Source organism: Pieris napi, chromosome 9 (assembly GCF_905475465.1).
Source record: "Pieris napi chromosome 9, ilPieNapi1.2, whole genome shotgun sequence".
NCBI lineage: Eukaryota > Metazoa > Arthropoda > Insecta > Lepidoptera > Pieridae > Pieris > Pieris napi.
The window spans coordinates 4,796,923-4,823,965 of record NC_062242.1 but is presented as its reverse complement, the minus strand read 5'-3'; the positions used below and the strand labels follow the sequence as shown (position 1 = coordinate 4,823,965).

At 32.6% G+C, this 27,043-nt stretch overlaps 4 protein-coding genes across 10 annotated transcripts in view; 2 read left to right on the top strand and 2 right to left on the bottom strand.

The window, feature by feature from the left end:
• LOC125052598 (multidrug resistance-associated protein 1) overlaps positions 1-3,390 on the bottom strand; it is a 29,760-nt gene extending 26,370 nt beyond the window's left edge. For all 4 annotated transcript variants that reach the window (XM_047653530.1, XM_047653532.1, XM_047653531.1 and 1 more), the window contains exons 1-5: positions 2,944-3,390; positions 1,281-1,586; positions 703-969; positions 436-629; positions 3-188 (exon numbers count right to left, since the gene is read on the bottom strand). In XM_047653530.1, the coding sequence (XP_047509486.1) occupies positions 3-188; positions 436-629; positions 703-969; positions 1,281-1,586; positions 2,944-2,991 (1,001 nt within the window). In that variant the 5' untranslated portion in view covers positions 2,992-3,390. The remainder of the gene's footprint in view (positions 1-2; positions 189-435; positions 630-702; positions 970-1,280; positions 1,587-2,943) is intronic.
• Positions 3,391-5,582: 2,192 nt separating this feature from the next.
• LOC125052602 (splicing factor U2af 38 kDa subunit) lies at positions 5,583-8,744 on the top strand. The gene is made up of 5 exons (XM_047653543.1): positions 5,583-5,835; positions 5,984-6,138; positions 6,441-6,598; positions 6,996-7,195; positions 7,681-8,744. The coding sequence occupies exons 1-5, from the start codon at positions 5,792-5,794 to the stop codon at positions 7,808-7,810; spliced, it is 687 nt and encodes a 228-aa protein (XP_047509499.1). The 5' UTR covers positions 5,583-5,791; the 3' UTR covers positions 7,811-8,744.
• A 272-nt stretch (positions 8,745-9,016) lies between these two features.
• Positions 9,017-21,934, bottom strand: LOC125052597 (juvenile hormone esterase-like). 3 transcript variants are annotated; one of them, XM_047653529.1, is made up of 4 exons: positions 21,801-21,934; positions 11,305-11,452; positions 9,460-10,754; positions 9,017-9,212 (listed from the first exon to the last, which is right to left on the bottom strand). In XM_047653529.1, exons 2-4 carry the CDS (start codon positions 11,428-11,430, stop codon positions 9,056-9,058), a joined length of 1,578 nt encoding a protein of 525 aa, XP_047509485.1. In that variant the 5' UTR covers positions 11,431-11,452; positions 21,801-21,934; the 3' UTR covers positions 9,017-9,055. The 3 variants fall into 3 exon arrangements, with proteins under 3 accessions (XP_047509485.1, XP_047509483.1, XP_047509484.1); XM_047653527.1 differs by lacking the exon at positions 21,801-21,934 and adding an exon at positions 17,503-17,732; XM_047653528.1 differs by lacking the exon at positions 21,801-21,934 and adding an exon at positions 11,518-11,668 and having other exon boundaries at positions 11,305-11,471.
• A 3,842-nt stretch (positions 21,935-25,776) lies between these two features.
• The window catches only part of LOC125052171 (hemicentin-2), a 35,575-nt gene continuing 34,308 nt past the window's right edge, over positions 25,777-27,043 (top strand). The window contains exon 1 of one of the 2 annotated variants that reach the window (XM_047652804.1): positions 25,777-26,166. In XM_047652804.1, the coding sequence (XP_047508760.1) occupies positions 26,115-26,166 (52 nt within the window). In that variant the 5' untranslated portion in view covers positions 25,777-26,114. The remainder of the gene's footprint in view (positions 26,167-27,043) is intronic. The other variant, XM_047652803.1, reaches the window with a different exon arrangement.

The window sequence follows — 27,043 nt, the reverse complement described above, 5'->3', positions numbered from 1 at the left end:
ACCTCAACAGCTGTGGCGAGACGAACATAAGCACATCGTTGAACAGTTTAAGTAACGCTCCGAAAAAGAATTCTCCGCCAAATGCCAAACAAAGAGCCGGTAAAATTGACGCTGGTTTCCTCTCGTTTTCAGATTTAAAGTTCACGCTGGCGGAAGTCTTACTATACGTAGCTTTTGTCCCGGTTGCCCTATGACATTATTAATTATTTCATAAATGATTACAAAGTAAAAAATAATAGCCAACAAAAAATTATGATGTAATTTTAGTCGTTCAAAGCTTCATCAAGGTCGAATTATAATGCCATGTACGTATCTGTACGGCATCATTGGTGTTATCTTCCGTTTTCGATTTCATTGATGAAACATGACTATGCAGATTATATGATCTGATGGCTTTATCAAAATTCGTTATAACTTGTATTGTATCATACTTACGCATCGCGTTTCTTCAAGGCTCTTTCCCAGAACTTAGCGAATCGTGGAACGATTTCCTCAGACGAGTCTTGCGGATTCAGTGCCCAAAGATCACTTTCAACTAAACTTCTTTTAAACCCTGTGAGTGCCAGCGGATCGAACCAGCTAAAAGTAAGACGGCTCGGATAACCTGACGCGGCTTCTGGACATTGGTTCTGTTAAAAATATAAATCCTTAGATAATTCAATAATGTGATATTTTCAACAAATTTCCATCCCAATCAATTACCTTTTCAAATTTGTATGGTGAATCCTTAGGTGGGAGGTCAGCAAAGCAGTTTAGTACAAACATTAGTAGAATCAATGAAAAGTATATCATGTAACTGACAAAGTTATATTGTACATTCTCATCTTCTGTCAATTGTTGGTGGTTGATGATTTCAGATCTGAACTGTGGTAGACCAGCAAGTATCAACAATAGCCAGAAGAAGAACAATACTCCTGACGCTCGCATACCACATTTCTTGTTGTAATAAAGTAGTGTTGCCGCCAAAACCTTAAAAAATACAATATGTGACATACGAAGTAGACATATATAATGGATTGTGTCATGATGACTTAAATTAAATTACATAATACATATACAAATATCATATTTACTATTAGGTTTAACTCAGATAAGACACAATCTTTATATAGACTGATTTTTAAGTGTCTTAGAAGACTTACATTACAAATAAAGAATTACATATTGAAATGTTTAAATTATTATAAGCAAGAAATTCATCATTTATATTTGAATGATGAGGACTACCAATAGTATAAAACGTAATTATAAGTTAATTTATTAAATATAAAAATACTTACAAAAGTCAGAATCTTAACTATGGGTCCATAGAAATCAACATTAAAAACGTCTTCCTCCTCTTTTGATGCTTTATGAACAGTTACACCGAGATCCACAAATTTAAGTACAATTAATAAAATGGTTATAATAAGTTTACTAATATTAAATATATTCCACGGTATGTTTCTCTCTTTGCTGTTTAGAATATAATATGTCTCTAAAAGTGCACCAACCCAAAGGAAGGCACAAGGTATCCATATAAGTACAGTTTTTTCAAAACATGGAGTTAATTCTGGACTGTCTGTATTCCATGTTAAGTTGCTATCCTAAAAAGCAATAATTACAAAAATTTAGGAAGTCTTTTCACAGTTAAATTGGAAGTTACAATGAAAGCAAATGTCTATGTAATTTAAACCATCTTAATTTCAAATAAAAAGTTTTTAAGGTAATGGAAATGCAGGCTTATCTTTCAACAATGTTAAAAGAAAGTGTAAAAAAATATCTTTATACTGACAGATTTAAACAAAAGATATGTTAATGATTTTTTGCATATTTTCTTATTTCTCAGAGTTTAATCCAATCTAAATAAGTAAAAACCAGTCAGTTTTGTCAACTGGATATTTAATTGTGCACTTTCTCAAGTTTCCTAATTTAAACAATAGGTTTTAGGAACTGAAAATTGTAAATTAAATACACTGAGTAAATTTTCAAAACATATAATGGAAAACGGAGTTTCAAATTCCAAAGAATTAAAAAAAATCAAATAGTCCTTCTTAAATGATGTGCGCCTCACGTTGTAAAACAGTGGTTTAGGGCATTATTTCTAGACTAGATCATTTAAATTTTAAAATAGTAAATTCAATATTGATAAAACACAATCAATTAATATACATTTATTTTATGCTGCATACCTCTAATCAATATTTAATGCTTTACATTAACCCTGTTTGGCTAGGAGAGACCCAAATACTAATATTTAAATAAACTATTTATTTATTTGAATAATCAATAGTCCAATGAATTACTTTCTTTCAACAGCTAACATTAATTTTAAATCTGTTTATTTTCTATGAAAAGTAGGTTTAAAGCTTTTATTTTCTTATTGTTTTATACAATGTTTAAAATTGTATTTTTAAAGATGGTTTAAATTCACACTGCTTGAAACATGTTTTAATAATGTCAACCCTGTATTTAAAACTTGCTAATATTAAAGTTTAAATTGCATGTCAAATTAAATTAATTCTTACTAGCAAGCAAGTTTTGATGACTTTAATATTAAATAGTTTATAAAAAATATTTTTAAGTAACCTACAATTTTGTAGTGCTAGATTGCAATATAAAATATCAATATTTTTTACATTTTATATCTTATAAAACCAGTTTCATTTTAAGTAACAATGTCAAAACAGAAAATACCTTTAGTTCATGGCCACTGAGTTTTTAAGATTCTAACTCAACATAATGATATGTAAAACATAATAAGTATCGTAATTTATGATTTATTATTTACTTAATAATTGATTCACAATGATGATTTAATGACTTAATAAGATTAATATAATTAAAAACAGTAAAACCCAAATTTTGTGAGAAAAAAATATGCTAAATTATATGAATAAATATGCTAGTTATTAATTTCCAAAACTGTATTCTACTGACATTTCGTTAAGTTTAGTTACTCACCCAAAATTTTGATCCGCAAAATTGGTCAAGCGAAGAGTTGTAGGCCATTGCAGCAACAAAACTGCTATTCTATAAAACTATTTTTCAACGAAAAAGTATAGAGGATTTGGTCTAAAACCGGTCATTCAGAAGTTGATCCAATCACTATTGGCAGTTGGAGGGTAATTATTATACGACCTGCAAAACTTCTAAAGATGCTATCTAATGTAGTAACTCGTGAACTCCTTGAACTAACAGTAATTAACTTCTTATTTACAAGTTCACACAGACGACCATATGCGAGTATATGCATATATTATGTGATCTTTCGATTGATCACATAACCAAAATGAACACGTTAGGTATAATTTTCTTCATTTAAACACGAAGGCGGAAAGAATGACAAAATAATAAAATTGAAACGACTTCACAAGTCCGGTGATGACTGTCTAGTGTCTACTTCAAAGTTCAAATTAGACCTGTGTCTTCTGTCATTGTCGATCGCGATTTGGTCGGCAATCACTTATCATAACGTAGATATGACATAATACAAAAATTTCGATCTGTAAAACCTGATTAATACGTGTTTCATTATTAACATAATATTATATGCTCTTACTTTATTAGGTAAACAAGAGATGGCCAATTCAATTTATTTTGGCTTGTTTTACAGCTTGCATAATATTATAATATCTTGGAATAGTTTATTGAAAGAAAATCTTTATGTGATTATTATTTATAGGTTTGCCAATCTTAGAAATATAATGTTAGTTTTTCTTTTACTTTCAAAATCATAAACTATATAAGATCTTAAGTAATTTTCTTTTATAAAAATAAATAGATCTAATAGATAGAAGAAGAAGATAAAATCATTGTTTTTTTTTTACGTTTCAAAGTTTTTGAGTTTTCTATCATTCAATTACACAAGGCATCATTGTGATTTACGCAAAAGTATAACAAACAATGTTTTATTTAACATTTCTAATATATTATTTTATTTAATGCAAAAAATAATTAAGTTTCGCGAATAACATCTTCTCATCTCTTAATGTTCATGCTGTATAACATCTCTATATATATAATGTTCGTTCCCATACTCCTCCGAAACGGCTCGACCGATTTTTATGAAATTTTTTATGCATATTCAGTAAGTCTGAGAATCGGACAACATCTATTTCTCATCCCCCTAAATGTTAAGGGTGGTCCCTAAATTTCTATTTTTAATTTTTAGACAAAACTTTTTGTTTTTATTTTGTTACGATACAGCTTACAAAAATACAATAACCCTTAATTGCCACCCCTCTACGATCAACCCATATGTTTTATTATAGTAGATAGTTATTTTTATTGAACTAAAAAAATGTTTCCTAGAAATAATATACATACATGGCAAAACGACGTCTTCCGGGACAGCTAGTTTCTATATATAATGTACTTCATAACATGTATACAAAACCTACAGAAGTACAGACTTCGTTTGTCAAGAAGATTATTTCTGGGGCTTGAGACAACTTTACTTTTTGATAGGCGTCACCCACTAACACTAAAGAGATTTATGAGGGAATTACATTATGTCACGCTTTGTAGCGTTTGTCCGTTTTCACACAAATTCGTAAGCGTTAGTGGGTCACGCCTGTTCGAAAGTGATTTTGTCTCAAGCCTTAACTTAGCCGTAACGCGTCTTAGGTTCGACTAAGACCACCCCCATAGCCCATACTGTCTCTGTATATATCTAGCTTTAGAGCCACGTATATACTATATTGGGCACCTATCTCTCTTAGTTATTTAGTTAATACTCCAGTGCTTAATTCTATAATTACTATTTTTGAAGGTATACTTCTTTAGGCGCGTTATGAAAAATTGATGAGAGTGAAATTTTACGATGCGCGCGCACCGTGACACAAAATTAACAGCATGAAGTTGCCCACGGAAGATGCTACGGACATAATTTAAAAACAACATTCAAATAATAATAGAATTTATGTTACACTTAATGTAAGAGAATACATAAGTAATAAATATTTATTTATTTAATTTTTCAAATGTAAACTGAACTTTATTGACTATAATGACTCCTTTTCCAGTCTTTGATTATTTAATTGTAATTAATTATTTGCATGCAATCAAAAACTATTTTTAATAATGCCAAAGAAGTATAACTTCTTACGCGCGTACATAAGTACACGCACCGTAGATAGAGTACAGAACTAGATGTAAGATGAGCTTCTAAAATAACAATAATAACTAAAGAGAGAAGGCATTAACCTGAAATACTTAAGTGCGAGCGAAACAAAGTATCAGTTTTTCTGTCTCTATTTGCGTATCGGGTTTTATTTGTTTACCACCGAGCTCTTGGTGGTAAACAAGTTTTCACCGCTTACTGATAAATCGGTGTAACCCAAGTAAAAGCTATAGTGAACGTAAAGAACCAAACATAACCTTTCATCGGTAAGTAGCTTATTTTGTCACGACTCAGAAACTTTGTTCAAGAATTATTAATTCGAATGTGTATTTTGGTCAATAATAAGCAATCTTCAATGAATTAAAACTGTAAATATGACATATGTCGATCATTCGCTATCTCACACGCTGTACGCTGATGCCTGGTCTATACCATAGTCTGTCTACGATTCAAATAATAAAATAATATACTCTATGGCTGAAGCTTTAAAAAAAAAATATAGCTTAGGCTGAATCCTACGAACAATTTGTTTCTAAAATTTTGTTTGTAATCTAAAAAATTAAACTAATTGTGTCATTTCTTTCTAAACTTATTGAAAAAACTTCTTGCTAAAATCTAGAATGCTTTTTGCAACAGCAGTACATTATTTTATTTTGGAGTAATAAAACAACGTTAAAATAATTGAGAATGGCTGAATATTTAGCGGCTATTTTTGGTACCGAAAAGGACAAGTAAGTTTATACATATACTAGTAACTTCTACATTTTGATATGCAGATAAATCAAAATATATATAAAGAATTAATAAGTTGTACCAGTAAGAAATTCGATGTGTTTGGTTTTTAGGTTATGTTTAATATTGCATTACTTTTTGTTTCAGAGTTAATTGTTCTTTTTATTTCAAAATCGGAGCATGCAGACATGGTGACAGATGCTCTAGAATTCATAACAAGCCAACCTTCTCCCAGACAGTGCTTCTTCAAAATCTGTATGTTAATCCACAAAACTCTGCTAAATCTGCTGATGGGAGTCATTGTAAGTTATTACAGTACTTGTATTGTAATTTAAACGTCATTTCTATGACACAATGAGACTTCTTTTTCTTTTATTCTTCATAACATTCAAATAATAATATTTTTTCCAGATAATAGTATACATTTCCAATTATTGAATATTTGTTGTAGTAGTTGCATTGATTTTTCGTCAACACAGTATAATGTACACTTTTGTATGAACCTAAGTTTATTTATCTAGGTTTCTATCTATTTGACTAAAACGAAACAGACTTTTATAGTTATGTTTGAATTATTTATTGTAAAAAATGACAATGTTTTCAGTGGTAGTGGCTAATGTATCAGATGAAGAGATGCAGGAGCATTATGATAATTTTTTTGAAGATGTCTTTGTTGAATGTGAAGACAAATATGGAGAAATTGAGGAAATGAATGTTTGTGACAATCTTGGTGACCACTTAGTGGGCAATGTCTATATCAAGGTAATTTATTTTTATAATTGCTAATATTATTGTGATACAGAAAATTTCCTCTTTTAGTTATTTTAACTAGCTTTGTTTAAGTAAATAAACAAACATATCATCACTATAGAATGATAACCTCATATGTTATAAAAACTATTTATTTTTTATTCTGAGACTTCTATGTCATTTATATATATGATTGGATAGTCATGAAGTTAGGACTTATTTATGTTATTAATAAATAAGTCCTTTGTACAATCTAAAACTATGAACAAAAACAATAATATTTTAAGGATCATTGACGAAATAAATAAAAAAAAAATCGTTTCCTGCAATGGTTGGTTCTCTGAACATAGGTTAGCATTCTGCAGCGATTATATGTAATAAAATAACATATGTGAACATAATCCACCAGTTTCGCCGTGAAGAAGATGCAGAAAAGGCTGTAAATGACCTAAACAACCGTTGGTTTGGTGGACGGCCAGTCTATGCCGAACTCTCTCCTGTGACAGATTTTCGAGAGGCCTGTTGCCGCCAGTATGAGATGGGGGAATGTACTCGTAGTGGGTTTTGTAACTTTATGCATCTCAAACCCATTTCAAGAGAATTGAGAAGGTTAGTATATATTCCTTTCATATAAACTTGTGATGTCTGATTTCTGTTAAGCACTGTTTTATGTTGGCTAAGTTGGACCCTTCCTGTGACTGTTTTAAACTATAAATAGTGAGATATATATTATTATCATTATGAGGTTATAAAGATGGCCTGCCATTTTATTCCCATATATAATATTTGATTATATAACAAACCTAGCATCTAAATAATACTTACAAGATATATTTATTAATCAATTAATACCTCTAAAAAAGGCCCTGTCATATTTTAAATTAGTACTTCTTAATTGCTTAAAAGCACCAGCACAATTGACAAACAACACTTAAACATCGAGTTATGTAACAAAACGAAAAGCATTAATTTCTATTAAAAAGATTTATTTCAGTTCCCATATCATAATTGATACTTAAATGTTTGTTAAATAATAGTTTTGGTGTGTTATTGAACATCCACAATTCATGGATACTGTATGCATTCTATTCCAGGTATTTATACGCCCGTCGCAAGGGCGGAAAAGGGCGTTCCCGCTCTCGCTCCCGCGAACGCCGCCGCCGTTCCCGCTCTCGTGAACGTCGTCGTGAACCGCCGCGTAACTCTCGCGCGGGTCGGTACTAAACGTCCCACATACCACACACGTGTGCTGTTTGCATAGATAATTTACCGAGCCTACCCATACAATTGTCTATAAGCTTTTTCTAAGTATATAAATGATTAAGATATATTATTGTCTTTGGTTTACGCAAATACACATTTAATAAAATTTACTTTGATGTTGCTAGAGCTTTTAAGCGATTGTGGTCAGCAAGCAATGATAACATCTACTATTAGATACCTTTTGATATTTACTTAAAATGTTTTGTTTGTTAACATACTTTTACATAACTTATGACATTTTCAAATTTATCTTAATAATAATAGAAACATTTATTTCTCCGATTAATTCGATGATGATGCTAATTGAATCTTACGTTAAAATGTAGTTCTTTGATATATTTTCTTAGGATTAAACTTTGTAGAAGGATTAATCCTATTTATATTAGAGTGTTAACTTTTTTATTTAACCTTAAACTTTCAATTTATTTTAAACAATATCTGGCTCAGTGATACTTAACACATGACCAACTCATAGGTTCCATTCCCAATGGTATAATGATGGTTGATAACCTACTAAAGAAATACTTTATACCCCTTTTCAATCTCCAAAATATAAATAAGATAACAAATAACCAGTTCTAAATAATGTACAGATAGCAAAGGTTTATTATTTAAGGGCACGTGTGTGGATACAATTTATTTTCATAGCAACATTACTAATATAATTTTTTCAAAAATCATTTTGTTTAATATGAAATCTTTGAAATATGTTCAGAGTTAAAAGGGCAGATATGAAAATAAAAAAATAAGATTAAAATGTTTTAATAGTACTTTGAATGCGATAATTTTTTGTATGTTATGTGGAATAGACAAAGATTTAAACTTTTGTACGACTCGCCACTCATTGGTGAGGACTAGGTTAACAAGATTTTAAAATTATAAGTATCATTCCTAATTATTTAGTTTTTTTTTACCTTATGTCTTTCTAAACACAAGTGTGGTTCTGTAATTATAAAACTTCATCAATTTTCATTTACCTGTATCATTTCTGAAAATGGGGGTAAATTAATTGAATTAAATTAGATTATTTGTTATCAAGGGCCTGGTCAAATATAAACTAGATATTCAACAAATGTTAAATAGAAAGTTACTGCGTATTTGGGCTCTAAGTTATAAGTTTGTCTCGTTGCCGTTATGGCAAGAACTAAAGATTCTACGAACTACATAATTAAAGATAATAGCGTTTTAGACAAAGGTAAATATTTTTTATATCCGCTGTTCTCCATATATTTCATCCCAGAACAGCATTTTTTCTTCGTCGACGTTTACTGTGCATTTTAAATATCTATCTATAATGAAACAATTCTTCTCATGTTCTGTGAACGGTTTCCATTCGACTTCAGCGCCATCTGGTGTCGGATTTCTAGAAATAATAAAATATTAAGTGATAGCGCTTGTGGTTAAATGTATCATTGGACAATCCTATACCAATAATAACAATTGGCCTATATCCTTAGCGGCCGGTGTAACTTTATTAGCGCGATTCAGGGCATGACGACATCGCAGTGAATGTACCCGTAGAATGTAGGTGTCGCTACAGCAGTTATTTGTAAGTCACGATATAGCCTTGAATGAAAGTATATGATAAAATATTTGAAACTGAGACTTACCCATAGCTTGCAAAATTAACCCATAATTTAACTACATTTTCTACAACAGCCTTGGAATCGATTGTTAAAGGAATATCAATGTTTTTAACATTAAATTGGTAAAATTGCTCATCTCCATGACATACTCCAGGTACCTGCTCCATTTTATATTTCTTCTTCATGTAGTTTCGTTCGGTTTCTGCTGTGAATTTATAGAAATAAATCGGCATTGATGTGTTTTTAAAATGGTACCGTGCTAACCTTCTTGTATTATAAGCAAAAATAATATCAGTTGTTAAATTTACACATTCTTCGAGCATTTTTTCTGTAATGGTCGTGCTTCCGAAGTATTTTAGTCGGATCTTTTCATCTAAAATTTTCATCTGATTTAATGGCATGTTTAATTTGATTTCTCTGGGTATAACGATACCCCTTTTTGATAAGAAAGATAAAGATTTCGGAAAATCACGGCAAATTTCAATGCCATCTGCTGATGTATATCCCAACATCAAGGGAACTTTAGCTATGTGGCCTTTCTTTATTAATATAGGCGGACATTCGCTGATGAATTTTTCTACTTTTAAATTAGAATTTTCAACAACGGGCGAAAACATTAAACTGTCACTTATATCGGGGTAATCGGTGTTGACTCCGGGTAACTTAACATTGATCAAAGATTCAGCAGGTACATTTCTCAGAAACTTCAGTAACTCATTAACATCTTCAGTGTCTTTACCCAGCAATTTTCCTAATTGGAAAGCTCTTTGACGAGCGTAAATATTATAGCTCCATTCGTTAAGACATACACCGCTTTGACAAATTGCTTTGCTGAAGAGTCCAGAACTCATATCTGATAACATGTGATAAGATGTAGAGGCTGCTCCGGCACTACATCCAAAAATTGTTACGTTTTCCGGGTCTCCTCCAAATGAAGTTATATTATTTTTTATCCATTTCAGTGCTGCGACTTGGTCTTTGAGGCCTGCGTTACCTGGAACCTCCTCATTATCTAGGCAAAGAAAACCAAAAACTTCTAGTCGGTAATTGAAAGTTACCATAACAATGTCATGTTCCATAAAAAAATCTGGGCCATAAAAATCTGAATTCCCTGATCCAGTGTAGAAACCTCCACCGTGAATCCAAACCAAAACTGGTAAACGTTTCTTAGTGTTCACTGCTTTTGTGTAGACATTAAGATAGAGGCAATCTTCGCTTCCCGTTTCTATTTTGTCGAGCCGTTCGTTGTAATGTGGGCATACTGGTCCATGTTCGTAGGCATCCCGGACACCTGTCCAGGACTCCGGCGGTAGTGGTGCCTAATTCAAAACAAATAATAAATATTTTTAGTGAAACATTAGGAGCTGAAAAAAAATGATTAATAATGAATAAACAAACAGAAGTAATAGCTTCGTAAAACGGGTCGAAATCTAAATAAATTTATTTAAAATTTAAATAATAAATTTAAAATTATAAAACTGGGGCGGTTTTATAATTTTAAATTACAAACTTAGATAATAAAATGCGTTTTATCCGGTTTCATAGATAATATTTTGGTCTACAAGGATAATCTAAGTGTTGACTCTAAAGACGTCTAATATCTACAGCTGTTATCAGAAAAATTATGGAATGCGACACGCAACATTCTAACGTTCAAATATTTTAGTAGGTTCTTTGGTTGGATTCATTAACAACTTGGATATAACCGTCTCAATATTATGACGATTGATTCGAGCCCTCCAACGTTATCTCGAAACACAAGTTAAAGTAAATGAAAACGTTGGCAATATTGTTTTCGTGTATAATTTTACCTTATGTTCCTACACTAAGGTATATTTTCAGCAAGATCCTTGTATCTCGTATACACACCTTGAATCTCAATTTTCCGATAGGTGGTTTCGCATATGGTATTCCTTTAAAAGCATGAAAACTGCTATTTTCAGTATTACAACTAATGCCTCTCAGCATTCCTTGTTGTGTTTTGACGACCGCCATTTAGCAGCAATCTTTGTTTTTCCTGTAACGTAAGTAATAATCTGAGAAGATAATAAGTAAAAATCTAGTTTGTCTTAAAATACCTACCTATATTTTAAAATGTAAAATAAGATTTTGTACTTAAAAATTACCAACGTCTATTATAAAAAATCAAAATTAATAACGTATTTTTACGATAACATCAGAGTTACGCGTCTAAGTATTGCCAAGTCTACGCTGCGAGTGTAAGCGGGCGTGTATTAAGGCAGTATAAGCGAGTCAGCAGAAATATACAAATATAAATATTTACACGTGTAATTTATTCAAGATAATATCATTTGCTATATGTTAATAAGTACAGAATTATAGTAAAAACACGCTTTCATGTTAATATGCTAAAAATATAAGCCAAAATTAAGCGTTACATTGATTAAAGTAGTCAGTAAAAGTAACTATATTTAAGGAACTTTTAGAAACTGAAAATTGAAGCTAGATTTAAGCCGAACGTCCACCGCCGGCTAAACTAAATGAAAACTATACCTACTCAGTGAACTAAGCTAAGCTAAACTAGAACTACGTTGTCCGTCCACCTAAAAATAAGCTATAACTACGTTAGTGATGGCCAGTTTGTGCTAGAACGTCGAGTTAGAAGACGACACGAGCAATGACGAGACTTTAGAGGAGGACTATCGTGATAGGAGAAGAGGACTGGATACTGGATAAGTCAACACATTCAGTCCTTGAAAAAAAAAAACCAAACAAGTAGCGAGTTTAACACTTTGTTTAATGAACTAGATGACGAAATTTTTAAGATGTACTATCGTGTATCTAGACAACAGTTTGAAGAGTTACTGTCACAACACTGTCGACAGGCGTCAGAAGGGTAAGGCAAGGCCAAGGGGGTGAGAGGCGCTTAGTTTAGCTCAGTTAGTTACGGATCGGCCGCACAACTAAGTTAGTTCGACTTAGCTGGGGCATTTCACGTAGCTTAGCTGGCAAAGTTTGCGGTGGACGCACATCTATGAAAAACTGGCTCAACTATGCGAGCTAAGCTAAACTAACTTAGTTTAGCCGGTGGTGGACGTTCGGCTTTATGATTGACTTGTGCCAAACCCAATCGGCTTTTGATGTGTGATTTTTGGTTACTAGTGCCTAAAATGCATGGAAGAAACAATGTTTTCACTTCTATGTTGAAAAGATTAAGGCCAATTTTGTTGTCATGTACTTATAATTAAATAGTCTGAAAGTGATGTTTTTATCATCCTGAATAATTAATATACACGAACCTCATTAAATTTATCAAACTCGCATTGAATGGCGTCACGTTAGTGATAGTATTACGTGTATACGAAGGCAATTTTGATTATAAATACGGCTTAATAGTATATTCGTAATCAGCAATATTTTATTTTGTATGAATAATGGACAATGGACTTTGAACAGTTTAGCTCTATTTTAATATGACTACGTAAACAGCGTCGGTTTGCGACTTACGTGAGTTCACACTTCACGATGACAGTCTATTCAGCCACTACATCACAGCCACAGTACACGTGTCGAACTATCTAGTTGCCGGCCTACCTATTAATCTAATATTAGGTGTTTATATAGTGTATACAGTATGTATGATAACACAATATTCGCAAAGATATAGCCCGTTCCGAAATGTATTGCAGTAGCGACACAGCGCAATGTACCTATGGAATACTATATACATAATTATTTTCAGCAATTTAGGACCATTGGCTCAAGCATAAATGGAACTTACATTTTGCCGCTCGATATATTCGAATATATATGTCACCGTAAAATTGTAAACACCGTTAGATTGTAATCTATCTCGCGAGATTGTGAACTGTCGAAAGATTGTGAACCTCAATGTACTGCTTACAATTTAACGTATTAGTATTCGGTAGATTGTAATCTATAGTGCCCTGTAAAGTGTAAAGTGCCCTGTAAACGATCAAATTTGCTTGTCAAACTTCACGTTTTCATCAAACAATAGCTTAGACGATCAAACCAAATATCTATCAAATTTGTTAAATTTCTAGTAGATTCTCCTTTCGTGACGTGACGTCGCCGTGCCGAGCGCGAGTAATTCAGATGACGCATTTTTGGCATTGACTCTATGGTGCGTTCCACTAAGCGTTCACAACGCTCACGCTCACGACCGCTGATTTCCCCATTCCACTTGATTGTGAATGTTACTGTCGTTAACTCAAGTGGAATGGATTATGGAGCATTTCGGGCGTTCATGTAAATTCTTAACAGCTCAGTTGCAAAAAATACATCTACAAATAAAATAAATTTACCAAATATATATATTATTAATGATAATAAATATCGTTTACTTATTGAGTTAGGTTATGCTATCCATTATTCAGGAAAAATGTATAAATAGCTGTTGAATATAAACTAAAATCAATTGTATTAAACTTATATTGCATATTTATATTTACCTCTTTCTGCACGAGCAGCTTCAGCTTCATAAACGATAGCTTCTACTACAATTTCTCTGTCAGAATCATATAATGTTATTTTTCTTGTCGCCATCTTTAAGCTTTGAATATCATATTTCAAAAACAATTTCAAAAATTGCGCCAAATTATTCTCAACGTTCACAACGACCCACCTCTTTAGATGGGTCGTTGTGAGCGTTGCGTGAGCATTAGTCATGACGTCATGAGTGACGTTTTCGCCGTGACCACAACGACCGCGGTCGGTATGTGGAATGGCTAAAGGAGAATTTTGATCGTCGTGAGCGCTTAGTGGAACGCACCACTAGCACTGTGTATCAAGTAAAATTATTTGATAGTGTACTGCTGTGTTTGACGTGTTTGTCAAACATTCTACGTGTTTGTCGTGTTTGATGAAAATCTGGATTGATGGCGAGTTTGAAACAAAATTTCACTCGTTGTATTGACATCATGGAGGACGCTACGCTCAATGACAATATGAGTGTCAATATTACTAATAACAAAGAATTTATGTTGCTTTTCATATCTGTTTATCGTGTTTTTTTTTTTTTAGTAAACATTTGTTATTTTGTATATCTTTTAGCAAGAAATAAAAGGCTTTTTATTTTATTTATTAAATAAAACCTTATCTGTATATTGTTGAAGTGTTTCATTTATTGCTTCACAAGTTTTAATTTCAATGATAATATTGCTCAATGTTCGAGGTGCAACGCAGGCTTGAAATTTAAAGTCTTCGAAATCGGCGCCGCTAGCCAGATACCTCAAAGTTATTGATAACCTTTGAGAAGCTGGTATAGATTTCCGCATAACTGTCCTTTTTTTCAATACGAGGATGGAATATAGTCAGTAAATCTTCAAAAGTTTTATGGTCCATGCGCAGGAAGTTTGCGTAGTCTTCAGGTCCTGTGCGTAATATTTCTCGTAGCAAATTCTCGTATTTATCTCTTAATTTCAACCATTCTCGACTCCATCGTCTTCTTTTTTTGTCTTGATACACAGTGCTAGAGTCAATGCCAAAAATGCGTCAGCTGAATTATTCGCGCTCGGCACGGCGACGTCACGTCACAAAAGGAGAAACCAGAATCTACTAGACATTTAACAAATTTGATTGATATTTGGTTTGATCGTTTACGCTATTGTTTGATGAAAACGTGAAGTTTGACAAACATATTTGTCAAGCAAATTTGATCGTTTACAGGGCACAATCGAAGTGAAACCGTCAAATTACAATCTTAAAATTGTCAAATTGTTAACTGTCCGAAGGCTGTCCCTTATTGGTCGGCTTTATAGTAGACCGTTCTATGTCCATAGAGTTAGGAATGAAACGCGAGTATCAGTCAAATAAACTGAATGCACTTCAAGAATTGGTACATCAAGTATTTATTCATTACTAAAGTGCCCTGTAAACGATCAAATTTGCTTGACAAACTTCACGTTTTCATCAAACAATAGCTTAGACGATCAAACCAAATATCTATCAAATTTGTTAAATTTCTAGTAGATTCTCCTTTCGTGACGTGACGTCGCCGTGCCGAGCGCGAGTAATTCAGATGACGCATTTTTGGCATTGACTCTAGCACTGTGTATCAAGACAAAAAAAAGAAGACGATGGAGTCGAGAATGGTTGAAATTAAGAGATAAATACGAGAATTTGCTACGGGAAATATTGCGCACTGAACCTAAAGACTACGCAAACTTCCTGCGCATGGACCATAAAACTTTTGAAGATTTACTGACTAAACTCCATCCTCGTATTGAAAAAAAGGACACAGTTATGCGGAAATCTATACCAGCTTCTCAAAGGTTATCAATAACTTTGATGTATCTGGCTAGCGGCGATGATTTCGAAGACGAATGATTCGAAGAATTTCAAGCCTGCGTTGCACCTCGAACATTGAGCAACATTATCATTGAAACTTGTGAAGCAATAAATAAAATAAAATAAAATAAAAAGCCTTTTATTTCTTGCTAAAAGATATACAAAATAACATAGGTTTACTAAAAATAAAAAAAAATAACGATAAACAGATATGAAATGCAACATAAATTCTATGTTAGTAATATTGACACTCATATTGTCACTGAGCGTAGCTTCCTCCATGATGTCAATACAACGAGTGAGATCTTGTTTCAAACTCGACATCAATCCAGATTTTCATCAAACACGACAAACACGTAGATTGTTTGACAAACGCGTCAAACACAGCAGTACACTATCAAATAATTTGACAAACACGTAAAATTTGACAAACAATTTGATCGTTTACAGGGCACTTTAGTAGATAATCAATTATTCTGACATCACATGGTAAAAAAAAGTGACAGATATAACCCGCGCCATGCAAACAACGCATTTATACTTTAAGCGCTTACCTCTATAATACACTATACTACATAACACTGATGTGTGAGTAATAAAATGGACTAGTCCAAGAATTACAATGACAAGCAGCTCTGAGACGGATGTAGAACAACGATAGTGACGAGGTTCGATACATCGAAGTCTTAGCTACTGCTATTTTAGTGTCCGGCAAATAAGTGGGCCAGTGGTAGTTGGTACCTTTTCAGATGAAAATACACTCGTAAGAGGAAAGCTCGAGTACGAGCTCGAATACCTGGTCCACGCAGAATCTGGCCATGTTACGTGCGAGACTATAATAAAGTGAACTAATCATAAGCGTTCAAGGTTATTTCCGTATACGGAATAATATTACAATAAGTAATCCCGCGTTTATATGATATAGAGGAGTGTAATAAAAGTTATAACAATTTATAAATGCAAATTAACAATAATACTGTTAAAAATATATTTACTTAAATTATATTTTTTTAATAATATAATATTGTAATAATGCTAAATTAACAAACGATATTTTCACTAATATTACAAAATTTAACAATTAACGTTTTGTATAATGTTATTCTTCAGCATAACAAAATCCTAAACAGATAATATAACAATGTTAAATTAACCAATGTTATTTTAACTAATCTATCTTATATATATATAATGAAAATGGTCTTCGTTTGAGGCTCAATCACGCCTAAACCACTGACATATAACTACCACCATTCGATGCGAAATTTTTCCTAGATGGTTTATGGCTATTTATTTATTAAATTCCAACGTTCCTTCATTTTTTATTGCTGTTTTACTTTTATGAAAATTTATCCATACGGACTTCACCGTGGAAACATTCGGAGAGGCTTCCTAGAACCTCTAAACGTCAACATCTGCTAAAAACTCGATTTTCGAAATATTTCAATTTTCTTAGCGGGAAGTTAAAAAGAAGAATAATAAAAATATGAAAAAAAAATAAAATAATGAAACATAAAATTTATTTTAATTCGTCCAGCAAAGCGGGCGCGAAACGGCTAGTACATACTTACATATAACAAAAATGTATCCTTAACAAAATTAAACGTTTAATAATTACTGTTTTGTATAACATGTTATTTTTTTTTAACATTTAATGCGTTAAGTAAAATTAATTCTAGTATGATATGACAAGTCTCGTTATTTAGTCGGACGAAAACGCGGTTAGACTAAAGTATAAAAAAGCTATTAATAAATCAAAATTTAAATGCACAATGTTACCCAAATTATGGTACTTACCGTGGTATAATGTTGGATTTATGTAAATGTAGAGGAGATTAATTATTTTTGTCCCTATATATAAAATGCTAAAATAATATTTAAGTTGAAATCAGTGTACGTTTTAACAATGTACCTACAGATTGAAGTTAAAAAATAGCACAATCACTTTGACGGCAGGCTTTCCCAGTGAAATTATCCACTATTCTGGTGGGTTATTAAATTGTCTAGGCTTATAAATGACAATAATCAGAGGAGATAAAAATTAACGACTAAGATAAAGTGATAATTGTTAACTATGTGAACTTTGTAATGTTGAATCACTATTGCCTTACGCGCAAAAAACGACAATAGGTATTAGTAGAAATTATCTCTTATTTCTTACTTTGATTTATGAAACAATATTTTTTGTATATATTTATGCATTGATTTTGCATATTTGAAAAACTTCTACCTTTTTGCCTCTTCTGTCTTTATCTTGTAAAAAACCTACTAACAGAGAGCTGTATGTAGGGGAAAATAGATCAAAGAGAGGCTCATATATTGAGCTAAGCTCTTCTTTCTATTCAGACTAGGCACTATGTAGATATAATTAATGGTAAAAACGTAACGAAGCGCCGAGTATCTAATCGGCTCTATTAGCTGCAGTTGTGTGCGGCTAGCACTTTACTGACAATTTGTAAAATACTTTTATTTTCTATGCTTAAATAGGTATAGTGAAGTAATCGTTATTTATTTAGATTTAATATGTTGCTAACGTTCCCGTTACATCGATTATTTTCTATAAGAAAGGTCAAACGAATCGTAAACTTCGTATCTTGTATACTTCAAGTTAACGTACCTGACTGAAACTTAGAATAAACTTGCAAGTGTAAATGCATATTAGAGGAACAACTTAGGAACTGGTGCAAGGTATTTCACAAATTCACATATCCTTTGCCTGTTTAACGGTAAAGTACCTAGTGCACCATCTATATACAAATTATAACTCGTAATTCTTATTTCAACTTATCGAATATCTGATACGTATATTTTAACAATACAATAATTTTTTGTATTTAGGTATAGTGTCTACGAACACGGTATTAACAGGATTCTTAGTTCAATATTCTACACATAACCTGCTACGCTCTTGGCTACAATGTGCTACGACCGGAAAAACTACCCACAATCTTCCTTAACTGATTCGTGTATACGTAATGGTGGCTGTACACACTCGTCGAGACACCCCGAGACAGGCCGAGTGCGAGAGTGTACAGTAGAGCTCTCGTCTCGCCTCGCTTCCTCGCAGTTGGTCTCGCCTCTCTCGGTCGCCTGTCGGTTTTTTGCGCACGAGTCAAAGGGTCTCGCGAGTAAAATGAGAGCGACCTGTACACACTCGTTCAATCATAAAATTTTGGATAATATTAAAACTTTATGATCCTAATTATCAATTTCTGTTGCGGTGTATAGTGACCATCTTCTTCTTCGCCATGGCTTCGTATTTTTTTTAATGGTTAACGTGAAGAAAATTATAATAACTCATTGCACAAAGACAAACAGCAGCAGCGGTTGCCACGTCCATTATCAACGGTGTTTTAAATACAATTAACGTAACGAGTGTGTACAGGCTGCGCTCTTCTCTCGGTCCTCTCGGACGAGACTCTCGGCGAGAGCCTCTCGCCGAGTGTGTACAGCCACCATATTGCTATCTATTTTCTTTGTCGGTTATCCGCAAATGATGCGATAAAATCGCTTTGAAGATTTAGGTAGAAATTTTCGTTTCGTTCAAATGGTATATAAGCGTTCTTTTGAGTTTTTCTTTGATATCCAATTCGGATATAAAAGTGTTGAAATATAACAGTTGGTGTTTTTGTAGGCATTTTTATTTTATGATTAGCCTAGATTTCATTTTATCTCTGTGTGAAATTCATGTTTTCTATTCCATTTTTCAACTAAGAGTTTTACATTTTTGTTAGTTGTAATGTCGAAACTATTTTCATCCTGCAGAAGTGGGCTATTCGTGCAATCTTTAATTTAAAATGTAGGGAATCTCTTAGAGATAAAGTCAAGATAATTAATATACTTACCTTTCCCTCGCAATATATTTATGAAAATATTATGTATGTATACAAAGATAGTGATAAGTTTACTAGAATAGAAAATACGCACAATGTTAATACTCGGAACAAACGCAGGCTGCAATTTCCCCGTACTAGACTATCTAAAGTTACTAATTATTTTTTGGGAAAAGGGATACTCTTCTTTAATAAAATCCCAGAGGCTCTTTTATCTTTGCCTTTTAATAAATTTAAGAAATGTATTAAAGAAAATCTGTGTAAAAAGGCTTACTATAAAGTTAACGATTATCTAGTTGATAAAAGGGCCTGGGACTAGTGTTAGACAGGCTACTTCTAATTAATTTGCGATATTTGTTTTAAAATAAGTGTTGTTTGATGATTTGCTATTTTAAAAGAGTAATGAGCGTTTTTTACGCCGGATTTTTCTCTCGGCCTACACCCTCTGTCTTCTTTGCCGATGAGTAGGGAAGCCTACAAATTCAAATTTAATGACGTCGAATAAGTGATACATGTATCTTATGTTCCATAAAAAACATATTTTAATGAGATAGTAAAATCGGATGAATATAAGGGTAAAATATCATTTATCCATTAAACGAAATATATAGGTTAAAATGAAAGTGCGTTGATTGCATGGAGCTAAAATTATAAATAGGTACGTGTAGAAAAGGAGTTGCTATATTTATGTTTTTAAGATTATGGATTTAAAGATGTAGGTAAAAAATACAATACGCAATACGTAATCTGCTATTAGCCACATTAATGTTTCGTCCGGCTCACTGTTTCCTTTTATAGTATTTGCCTTTACCTCTAGGCTCTACGTTTTTGGCATAATGTAAAATTAAAATCTCACCCCATGCGCGTAATTTATCTATGTTTAACGCACATAAAATGTAATATGTATTTCATATAAAAGTCTCGTTATTTTGAATAAAATATGCCCATTAGGCATATGAAGACAGATAAGAATCTACAATTCATTCAAATAACAATTTTAAACGAGGGAGTAACGGAAAACAATTTCGCGGTTCTCTTCCCCGTGGCAATATTAGGGTCTGGTAGAGTAGTGATACCATTTGGAATTCCTTAGGGTATAAAAGGGGAGTTATAGAATGAAAACTGCTCATGTGAAAATGCTTTCATTGCGTTTTATGCACCGCCGCCGGCCAGTAATATGTTTTGTTATTTTAGGGGGAGAGGGAAAATGTTACACTGTGATGTTTAGTTGGTTATGATCCTGGTTATTGTCACGTTGATCCTCATCGTAGCAATATTTTTTTGATTTACGTACTGAAAGTGTATGATGAGTAGATATTGTAAATATAATAATTTGAAAGATAAAAGCATGGCCTGCACGATGTTACAGACAAACTTAAACAGGACGTAGCTTTCTTTAAAAATATCAAACATGTTTGTAGATGCGCAAAATGAACTAGATCCGTAACAGCGTTTAAATCACGCTACATAAGAACTTAGCAACAAGAATACAATTATATTGTATCAATAACATTTTTAAAAGGATTATGATTAATGTTCTCGTCTAAAAAAAATTAAGTACGATGCTAACCTACCTGTCAAGTTTCATTTGTAAAATTAAGCTACTCTTAAAATCGGCTTAGTAGAATGTTGGTTAAAATATCTAATATATAAAATTCTCGTGTCGCGGTGTTTGTAGTTAAATTCCTCCGAAACGGCTTGACCGATACTCATGAGATTTTGTGTGCGTATTGGGTATGTCTGAGAATCAGATAACATCTATTTTTCATCCCGCTAAAGTGGACCCCCTAAATTATTATTTTATATTTTTTTATGATACAGCATTAAAAAATACATACAACCCCTAATTTTCACCCGACCACGATCAACCCCTTTTTTTATTATAAATGATATACATGGCAAAACGACGTTTGCCGGATCAGCTAGTAATCTATAAAGAAAAATTGCGGAGAAGCACTTGGGTTTGAGACCAAATCACTTTACGACATGCGTGAACACTACCTCCAAAGGTATGAGAATGACATTAGCTCACGCTTTGTCAAGTGACCATTTCCATACAAATTTGTTTGGCGTTAGTGGGCTATCCCCATCGCAAAGTGGTTTTGTCTTAAGACAAATCAATCAATTTGTCTCTTTTCACGCGGACGAAGTTAATAAGGTTTCGCTAAATAAATTATTGGATTCATATGTAAAAGAAATTCTAAAATCATATACCTACAGGTTTTAATAAGAACATTACAACAGCTGAAGAGTATAACTTACATTGATTGCATGTTATGGTAGTGACGAGCCTAGAAATGGCCATTTTATGGCGCGGGTCAAAGGTTTAGATTTACACATTTATACATTTTTCCAGTCTTTATTTTCCAGGATAAGTTGCCAGCGCTCACCAGTCACTGCCATCTACCACTTTGTTTTTTTTTTGACAGTTTGTGAAATTGACAGCTGTTGATAAGTTAGCGTGTTGACATGTCAAAATCGGACTAAAGATTTCTAATTTCGTTTACAACTAAAATTTCACAAAGATAGCAAAAAAGATTGAACATGTGTTTATATTTTATATAAGCTTATGAATATGTAGTGCTTTAATATCAAAGCAAGTCTAATATATTATTTACGAAATGAAACAAGTAGTTGATTGATGTGACGTTTATTATTTTGTCGTAATTATTCAAATGTAGGCACCCTTTTTAAGTAATGACGTTTGATGTGCTATTTAGCTTAGGGTACGGCTGTAAGAGCAGTTGCATAAATTTGGCCAATTTGACACGCAGTATAGGGAGACAATCGTCAATCCGGCAAAGTCCCCTAATATGAGTGTAATCGAGGTTTTTCGATTGTTACTTTGTTTGATATTACCAAAATATTTTTTATTCTTAATCATATAATGAAAAGACTTCGTGGTAGTCGGAGAAAAAGCAGTCCAACGAAATGGTTTTTACGAACGGCGCCTTAACGATGAGAGATATATGATTAAGTTCTAGAGAACTAGACAATGCCTACAAAAATCAGCGACAGAATGTCTTATATAAATATCTGTCAGTTCGCGATAGACTTAAAACGACTGCACGGAATTGATTGAGGTTTTCACCAAGAAGGATTCATGACGAAGATTTAGAGTATATTATTTTTCAAGGTTTACGGATCAAGGCTGCTCGTCGATAGTATTATATATCGGAAACACTCAACACAAGCCATACATACATTCAGATCGGCTCTGCACACAATAGTGTGTACTGTGTACCCACCCACTGCAGTGTGCAGTATATAATATGTGCATAGTTTATACCTATAAATTGGATTATTATAAAATTGGCTGACCTCTATAATATGACGCACAACTAAGTTTTTCATAAATATCGACATGTACAGGGCTTGAAAATTCCGGAAAACGTAAAATATCACAACGGTTTGTACCTACTTGTAGATAATAGATCACACATGTATGTTTTCGTCCATCGCGCGATTTTAATACCAGAAAACGAATTAAATCGAAATAATTAAATAAGAGTATTATACAATAGGTGATATTTAGAAAAAATATAATTAACTATGAAAACCTTTTAACTAGGCACCCCTCTGTCCTCTGCGATTAAACAAGAGATTCCATGGATCTAAAAACGCTAATAATACTTCAATAAAAAAAATCTTTTTACGGACAGGTGAAAATTAAACCATATTTGTATTATACTCCCTTATTTTGATACATGTATTTTAAAAGACGCAACTTATTAAAAATAAGCTCAATTTCACTGGTCACTGATTTCCTTCCAGCAATGTCGGATAACTCTTAGAAGAACTGAACTGAGTATACTCACTTTATAACAAAAGAAACTAAGAGTAGGGGACGCGTAAACTGTTTGCAATACGATAGGAGGGAGGAAAGACCAGACGAAACAACGATGCAAGTACCCCAGCATCCCTTCGCTCGTAATTGCGCAACCGACCCTCTCAAAAGATAACTATTATGGTTTTAATATCACGAGATCGTGAGCCAAAGGGATGATTATAATTTAATTATGTTATCCCTACTTGATTTGTAGAATACGATATTGGAAGATATATTTGACTGAAAATTTCGCATCTAAAACGTAACGTGCGCGTAACTAAAACTGTTTTTCTTTGATTTTCTTCTCTGCCCGTAAATATATTTATTTTATTCCTTCAACTTTAAATGGAATTGAAAATAGAAGTTATTGCAGACGTATACTATCTTGCTCTGTGTGCCAAATAGAACTGTAGTTTTCTCGAAGCAGCCGACCACGTTGAGAAGAAAAAGTTCAAATTACCTAAGTGCTACAATTTAACAATAAATATTTTTAATTCCGTTTTATTTTACAGTCCACGTCCAACGTCTTCGTTTTCCATTTTACACAAGGGTCTAAAATGGATTTAAAGTTAAGATAATATATAGCGCTTAGATTATAACCTAGAGGTAAGAGAATATATAACATAGAGTCTGCCGTAGTGAATAGGAATGAGTTTAACTCATGTCCAATGTCCATTATCATTTTATGAATTATGAATTATCTTAACGTACAATCATCAAAATAATAATAAATACCTTTACAGCGCGTGCCTAGATCGGCGGCGCCATCTACTGGCAGAATAAGTAACAAACACCAGCTATACGTATATTTACATAGGCTAATGAAAAATAAACATACGTTTCATACGAAAACACAGACCCTGTTGGATTAACTTAAAACTTTTTAAGAGACCTGATTATTATATTATATTAAGTTGCATATTTACCCTTTTCTTAGTGATCTCAGTGATTATTTATATAAATTCTAGTGAGGTTACCCAAGTGAAATAAAAACTGTAAAATAACCTATGAGAAAACAATTATAAATGTGCTCATATAATTATGTTATTACCAAATCTATATACAGCACATAATAATTTGAAAGTAACATAACATTTAAAAAAGTAAATGACAGCTGTATTATTGCCTCGTCGCGAATTTTGATTTATAAAACCAAACCCACCAAATCCAAACTGCGTTGGTTCAGCCACTCTTACGGGCGTAGGACAACGCACTCTTCAGCCTTCTGTCAGTGTAAGGGTCTATGGGCGACAGAATCACTTAAAATCAAGCGGCCTCCTGTCCATTTACCTATTGTTATGTATAGAAAAGATAAAGTTTCAGTTGCCTTTATTAATCAGACATCAGTATACACTAACAAACTCAGGAATCACATAAATAGCAAATAGCCCTGCTGATAGCTAATGTTTACAAAAGTAAATCTATAAGGTTGAGTTTTGAATTAATTTTCAAATTTATCCAGAACATGAATGAAAAACATTACAATTTACCAGTTTTCATTTTCTAAAACTTAATTTTTAGTTGCATTTTTGATGTATTCTTTATGCAAGTCATGGGATTCTAGATAACTTCTATGTATTTAATAATAATTATTGCTTTTAATCTATTTCTTAGTTTAGGAAATTTTTTGAAGACATGTCGTTATATCAGCTAGAATATATATTTTCTTTACATTAATTAGCAACTGACGCCAAAGGTATTTGTGGGACGAGTAAGAATATTTTTTTATTTACGTACCTCATTGAGTTGTCAACTGATATTATTTTACACTTTTAGCAACTTGGTTAAATAATAATAAATAATTAAACCGATAGAATTCCTGAAAACAAATTGAAGATAGTCCTATACAATTTCTTAACCCTAAACTACGGATATGTCACTAGCACAGCAATACAATACAATTTCAATGAGTATCTCAGAAAAATCGCAAAATATTTAATTCAAGAAATTCACTTCCATAGTATACCTACTTACATTAAAATTATTATACTTAGATCCTATTTTAAATTTTTGTTAAACATTTATTTCAAATTGGCATTTCAAACTATTGTATTTCATTTTTGTATTTTAAACTATTCCAATTATTTTTATTCGAAGCAAAGAGACAAAAAGATTTTAAAGAGTTTACTCAAATGACATTAAAATTGAAGTTTTCTAAAATGCATTGTTATATGAAATAAAAGTACATCAGCCGCGAATGTGCAGGTAAAGGTTATAACAAGTTTGCTTATAAAAAATAAAGCTGTGTGCTTAGTGTAGGGCATTCGAGCGTCGTTGGCACTCCGACTCCATTCCAAACAAGACCAAGTTGAAAACTTTTGTCTTTCGTCTCACTCTCCAATTCCTATCTCACTCGCACACATTGTACACGCTATCCAACCGGTGAGGGCCGCAGCGTGGCTTGGCTAGTGACTACATTCATTTCAGTCAACGTTCAGCCTTGTTACAACCGTTCCTAGAGTGTAACGTTCGCGTCGTAATATTCCGCGAACACGCGCCAAAGTTTCTGGATTAAACAATGAAACAAAAATATATTATTATTAAGTGGATATAAACATCCTAGTGTTCTGCAATATTTCATTGTATTTTATTAAGTTCGTGAAATTTGTTTAAAGTGCAAGCGTTAAACTTAAAGTGTGTGGCGTTTAAATTGCTTAAAGAAATTGTTGTTATTGTGTTTCAATATGGGAGCCTAGGATTTGTTGGATGAAAAGAAAAATAGATTAGAAAGTGACTTTGGCAACGAGATGGGGACCAACCGGTTGCTTTCACCGTATACTTTGGTGTTGATTTGTACAGGTAAGCGGAATAAATTGCCTACTTACTTTCTGACTCACCTTACTTCACCTCGCGCGCCGCGTTCCTCAGTATCAACAGTCGGCCGTGTCTGCCTCTTATGTATGAAGATTGATTTCTGCTCAAAAAAGTTTACTTAAAATTGACTTTTATTTATAAATATATATTTTTTTATTGCTTGGTTTAAAAGAAATATAATTGACATTTTAAGTTTGAAGTGAAATATTTCATTATTGAGGGTATCACGTAATTAAATCAATTTGTTCAAAATTATGCGTTGCATAATAGATATCAATTAGGCACGTTTTGATTAGTTAGGAGAATCGTTTGGAGAAATTAATTAACTACATAATTAAGTTTATATTTTATTGTAATAAGAATAACATTTATCAATTGTCAATGGTTGCGTTATCAAGTACTATTTGCAGTCCTTAAACTTAACATTTAAATAATAATGTAAAAAGTAACAATAAAAAGTCATTGATTTAGTTGTAATTTAGAATGTACTAAAGACAGAGATTATATAATTTAAATGGTTACCCGCATATTCAGTCGGCGTTATGATAATAATAAAAGAATACTTCTACCGTTCTTTGTACAGGTTTAGCTTATGAAAGTAATTTAGCCATGAAAAGGCTCTATCATGCTCATGTATTACAAGAACAAAAGAATTGAGGAATAAGTGTGCCGTGCCCGTATTTCTCTGGGATTTCAGGAAATAGCTTTTTCAAAGACCCGTTACACGCCATACGAACGTTAATGCTGTCCTTCCCTTCGTTTCTTCTTTTACGTAAGATAACAAAAATTCTTGTCTTTGAATATCAAGACACCTGTCATGTCAGAAGAATTTTATAAATAAATCCCCAATTTAGCTTCGCAT